General features: G+C 49.1%; 1 protein-coding gene across 1 annotated transcript in view; it reads left to right on the top strand.

The window, feature by feature from the left end:
- The window catches only part of RAB40C (RAB40C, member RAS oncogene family), a 24822-nt gene that overhangs the window by 18211 nt on the left and 747 nt on the right, over positions 1 to 5864 (top strand). Inside the window, exons 4-5 of the mRNA XM_009694911.1 lie at positions 4104 to 4181; positions 4590 to 4812. Of these exons, the coding sequence (XP_009693213.1) occupies positions 4104 to 4181; positions 4590 to 4812 (301 nt within the window). The remainder of the gene's footprint in view (positions 1 to 4103; positions 4182 to 4589; positions 4813 to 5864) is intronic.

The following is a 5864-nucleotide window of genomic DNA, read 5'->3' as shown; positions in this document are numbered from 1 at the left end:
TTGTGGCTGAAAACAAGTTTGGGTTTTGGCAGAGTAAGCATCCACATGTGCTGCTGGATACAATAACGGATGATCTCTCCGTGTTCCTTGTTTGCTACACGATGTATTTATGTGGAAATTTCTGTCGCTGGTATGCTTAGGGTCGTGGCAATCCCAGTAGCATCGAGCAAAAACAGGGTGGAAATGAACTTAGAAAATCAATTGTGAAAAGACCTGAGACGGGTCTAGGGATGAGTGCAGTCATCGTCCACTTCACACAGAAGCCTGTAGGCAGGTTGAGGAGAAAAAGAAGAAAGACTGCTGGAGGGTTGGTGAGGGGTCCAGAATACCCTTGGTCTGAGAACCTGGGCGTGCAGCTTTTCACTTCGTCCTGCGTGAACCTGGGGTACTTAATGCTTACAAAGGTGCTTTGTGAAACTAGAAATTGAGAGGTGGGGAGATACAGTGCTGACAGCCATCTACACACTTAGAGCAATTTAGGCTGCAAATGGGAAACTGTTCATTTGTCTAATTGAGCAAATTAAAATTCTGTGCGTGTTATTCCAAAGGAGACTTTCTTAAACTGAAAAAAAACGACAGATCTTGCTTGGAACTGTCTGCAGAGATGGAGCCAGCTCCCTCTCTGCGTGCATGTCTGTGTACTGTTCTCTCTAGGGGAGAAAATGGTAATGACAAAGTATATTTGGGGTGTGTGCTCTAGAAACGTGGTGTCTGGATGCCGTGCTGCTTGGAAGAAGTACGAGGTTACGTGGCAGCACTGTGAGCTGGCCAGAGGTTTTTAAGACTGCTTCCTCCATCTTCTGCTGAGTTACAGTAAAGCTGGTCTTAATACCCACGCTGGGGAGGTTGAGGACAGAAACGAGGCTTTAGATGGCTTGGCCTTGGTGTCTCCTGACCTCTGGGAGGCTTTCTGTCACAATCATAACTCTAAATGGGCATTCATGGAGCTGTGCTATGACTTGGAGGGTAAGCTGGCAGACAGTGTGTTGTCGCTTGCATTTAGAAATTGTGGTATTGACCTTCCACCCTGCTCCTGAGAACTTGGGGCTACGTTTTTGCTGATGTTTTATCCTTATTCCTATTTAAAGAAGATCCAGGCGCCAGCTGCTTAAAAACTCTCTCCTCCTAGAGCATATTTCTGGCAGAAGCAGACTTCACAAACTAGGTCTTGGGTCTGTTTCTCTTGGCTAAAGGAACTTGTCAATCCAGAAATAAAATAAGTAGACTTTATTTAACTTGCTGGCAGTTTGACTTGGAAGGGGGTCATCAAACTTCTTGCTTTGTTATTTTCTGACTCTCGTTTATTCACACGTGCAGCCTTGGAAGCTAGAAGTCAAAACAAATGTAACAAAAATGAAAAGCTCAGAGTTTTGTGTGGTGGTGGTTTGTTTTTTTTTAAATGCACTTAAAATGTGATATATCCTGATAGTAGGCATTTCTTGATTGTGTTCTTGAAAAGCAATATCTTTGGTTTTTGTGGAATTTTTCAATTATGGAGAATCATTACTTCCTCCTTACTTTCTCCCATCTAAACCTAGGAGAAGCTGATTCTCTTCTGCAAAAGAAAACCAGCCTCCAGTTCTTTTTCAGTATGAAGTTTTTTGACTGCTCTAGAAATGACACTGAAAAGAATTATGGACTCTAGACATAAACTCCAGACTTTCCTTGGAGGAAACTGAAGATGCATCTGTTCCCCTCAACCCCCAAATACTTCTGCAATTATGAGAACTGATTGTCAGGTTCCTCAGAACAACCTCAAACCCACACTTTGAAGGGCTTGCTCTTCACGTTGGGCTACTAAACATGAAAACCCACCCACCACACATGACTTGCCTTTTGTACCCTCTACTCTTCTTTTTTGGTATGTTTGAGCTATCTCACAAATGGTACAAACACAGATGCATAGATGTTGGGAGGGCCAGCAGGGACAGAAAAAGCAAACTTTTCCTGGAGAGCGACTGCTCAGGGTGGAAGAGCAGGTTGGGGATAAAGCTCAAGAATCAGAATTGTTCTGACCAAGGCTTTTAAAATCAATAGAATTGGGCAGGCTTTGTGAGAGCTGCTTATTCCGAAAGAGCTGTGAGAGAAAGGCAGACAGCATTGAGGCACACCCAGCATACTTGGACAAAGGCTGCTTTCCCAAGCGGGGGGAACACTTCAAGTGCCAGCTCAAGACATGACTTTGTTGTGAAGATTCAAGTGCCTTTGTGGCTCACATGCCCTGGCGTTTCTCATTCCCGTGTGCTCCGGATCTCATGCCGATGATTGTTTTTTCATAGACTGAGGGTATATCACGCACGTGACTTCTGTACGGGCTTGCCCTAGTTCATCGTGGGCTTTGGTATCAGTGAATATTGTGAAGCTGTGTTTCAGGAGGAGCGAGCAGTTTGCGTTTCCCACCTGCGGGAGTGATGGAGCGACTCCACTGGTACGTCGGGGTGCTTGATGGTCTCTGACTTGTACCAGGACAGATGTGAGGCAGTTTGTCAGCTCACTCCTTCCCTGTGCTCTATCTAGGCATCTCCTAGGGAGGACTAGGCTGCCAGCTGAGACTTTCCTTTGCCAACTTAAGATCTGTTTTGCTTGCCCTGGGGTCTTGCCATAGGGATGGCTCTTCCTGGAGGACACCCCTGATTCAGAGAAGACTGGTTCTGCTGAGCTCGCTGCGAAATGATCTGTTATCTTGGAGTCTGGCTCAGGCTGGTTTGTTTTGCCCTTGGGTTAGTCTTACTGCTGCTGAGTTACCTTTCATCCAGCGCTGCGTTCCCAGCTGGGCTGCCTCCTCTCACAGTGCAAGATCATCTGTTCCTCCGTAGCTCCCATTTCAGGGCATTTTCAACTGCGATTCTGCGAAGTAACCTTGAAGTGCCTGTTGTCACTTGAAATGTCCCTGATTGCAAAAAAGAAAGTGACACAAAGTCAGAAAAATAACAGGAGAGTTTCAGAAAGGCTGCTGCTTGAGACAATTCTCTAAATGCTGTATGTGCCCACCCAGTACTGAGAGGCAGCTCCTGATGTGTTGACTTGCATGCCTGCAGGGCCGTGTATAGCCTACTTTTCTTGTGTCTGTCCTCAGAAATACTTGGATTCAAGAAAAGCTCACTTGGTAGGAGTTGCTGTGAACCTGAGTGGTCGCTAGCAGTCTCGTCGTGGTCCTGAGTCCTGCTAGCCGGGCTCAGGGTGAGGGTGGAGAGTCTCCAAGGCGCTGCTCTGTGCCATCATGGCTGCAGGAGCAAACCTCCCTGCCTTGAGCTGTGCCTGTCCTGGTCCCCAGCATCGTTGTGCTGCACCTCGAGAGGTGACCAGGAAGCGAGTCGTGGATGTGGGTGATGTTCGGGGAAGCTGGATGTGGGCCTGAGGATGCTATAGGTACCTCTTTTTCCAGAAGAAAGGGGGGGAGGGAGGGTCCTACAGCGAGACCTTTGATCTGACCCTCTGGGGTTTGCCAGCATTGCTGTACTATGTTCGTTCTCTGCCGGTGCGGCAGTGACAATTACAACAGGGGCTGCCTTCAGGAAAGCCCAGCATGGATCTGGTCGTGAGATCTCAGTCCTGCAGAGATGCGGTGTTGCTTATTGGCGTCACTCAACTTTTTCCTTGCCCGTGAAGGGATGACAGAATGAGACAGGTTCTGGAGAGAGAAAACATGCTGAAGATGGGTGTGCTTTATTAACTTCATCATGTTCTGCTACCATCTTACTGCTGAACGTAGCTGTTCTGCATAAAGGGAAAAGAAAAAGACTGTTTCTCCCTCAGTGAGTTTGTATCAGGTTTGTGACAGGAGGAGGGTGTGTTTTGCTCCTCCTGATAAACGGTCACTAAGGCAGTTCCTCCTCCTTTGTAGAGGCTGCTACTTTGGAAACGATTTGGGGGATGTTCAAACCAAAACAGGAGTAAAACCTTCCCTAATAGTCTGGGACTGAGTTAGTACAGGCCTGTTGTCTCAGTTTGTGCCCTAGCACGCACACAAATAGTGCAGCTGGAGCAATGTTCTGTCCCTTAACCTTTTGGTTTCTGCATAGGGAGGTGGTCTTTCAGGTGTGTCTCCCTTTCATTTTGCCTACTATGAAACTTCCTGATTGCTCCTGATTTTCTTCCACCAGGGAATTCTTTTGGTGTACGACATCACTAATCGCTGGTCCTTTGATGGGATAGACCGATGGATAAAGGAAATAGATGAGGTAAGTTGAATGGAAGAACACATGCAGTGGTCTACAGCAAAAACTCGGGGAGGTAGCATCTGAGGGAGGACAAGAATGGCTCTGCTACGGAGAGGAAACGATGGCAGTCCACTAATAAGCAAAGCAAGGGGATAAGTGTCTGCCCTCCCCCTCTGTATGAATCTGGAGTAGTAGGAAAGGGCTTGGGAACGGTCAAGAAAGATAGGAAGGTTCCCTCTAAAATGTGCTGTGGAGAGGATAAATTGGTCTTCCTCATCAAGTAGTAGTACTGCCTGGCAGTCCCTCTCGGTCACAGAGCAGTTTCTGTTTCTTTGCCCTTCACTGCTATTGCGGCTAAGCAGAATACTGGGTGTAGGCTGCCCTGACTGAGGGCAAGCCATGATTTCTCCACTTCTTTTCTCTTTTAAGCATGCCCCAGGTGTCCCTCGGATCCTCGTGGGAAACAGGCTTCACCTTGCCTTCAAGCGGCAGGTGCCAACAGAGCAGGCCCGGGCTTACGCAGAGAAGAACTGCATGACGTTTTTTGAGGTCAGCCCCCTGTGCAACTTCAACGTCATAGAGTCCTTCACGGAGTTGTCCCGTATTGTCCTCATGCGGCACGGCATGGAGAAGATCTGGAGACCCAACAGAGGTCAGTTGTGAGGAAGATGCTCCATGTGAGGAAGGCATGAGAGCTGGCTGGGCTGAAATGGAGGGATAGGACTGCCTGCCTAGGTGGGAGGTGTGTTCGTTAGCAGCTGTGGGATCTGAAAGCACCAGACATGGAGAAATGCCTCGGGTCAGGCAAGCTGAAACGGAGCCACAAGCAGCTGCCTGTACTAGCGCAGGAACCCAACGGGCAGCTCCAGAGGGCAGTTCAGCATGTCTAGGATCTGAATTGCTCTGGGGCATCCTGCACCTCTCCACTTATTCTGGATAAGGCTGAGGGCAATTAAGCTCATAACTTGAAAGTACTTCAGTCAAATGGCTGTGCGGGATGAATCCGAGCCTCTGGCCTGAGCCTGTGTCTCCTGTTTTGGGGGGACGTGGAAGCAGAGCGAGCTGAAGGAGCTGAAAGGGACTAAATCGCATCCCTACTATCGGCATGCAGCAGTGGGCTGGGGTATTCCATATATCCAGGCACATGCAGTGCAGTCTGGCAAACCGGGAGCAGACTCTTAACTTTACATCTCAGCCTGTTGTGTTTGAAGCAAAATAGTCTTAGGTCCCCCATTCCTGGCTGGAGGTAGCAGTGTGTCCCACTGGCAGTCTGAGCAGCAGGAGATTGGCACTCCTGGGGTGAGCGGCCTTCATGTGGATCTTCAACTCCTGCTCGCAAGGGAGGGGAAAATCCTGTTTGCCAGCCCGTCACCCAATTGTCTGCCTGGGCTCCTGCCCCTGACTTGGCTGCCGTGCCACTGCCTCCAGCGCATGGAGGGATGGTGAGCAGGAACTGGGCTGCATTCGCAGGCGGCTCCTGAACCTCTTCCAGAGGCAGGACTTGTAACTGCTGGCTGCCTGCGTGGGGACAGCAGCGTGGCTTTTGCGGCAGGCTGGAGGTGAAGGCATGCCCTCCTGTGGCTGCTTGCTGGGAAATCCCCTCCAAAGCAGACTCACAGGATGTTCGCTCAGCTAGGAGAACATTGAGAAACCTGAAAGGGCAAAGTCGTCTTCTCGCTTGGTGGGATCTCTGTTGCTGCAGGT

The sequence above is a fragment of the Cariama cristata genome, unplaced genomic scaffold, assembly GCF_000690535.1.
Source record: "Cariama cristata isolate BGI_N322 unplaced genomic scaffold, ASM69053v1 scaffold36872, whole genome shotgun sequence".
NCBI classification, from domain to species: Eukaryota; Metazoa; Chordata; class Aves; order Cariamiformes; family Cariamidae; genus Cariama; species Cariama cristata.
The sequence above is the reverse complement of the archived record's forward strand: the minus strand, read 5'-3'. Positions and strand labels throughout refer to the sequence as shown.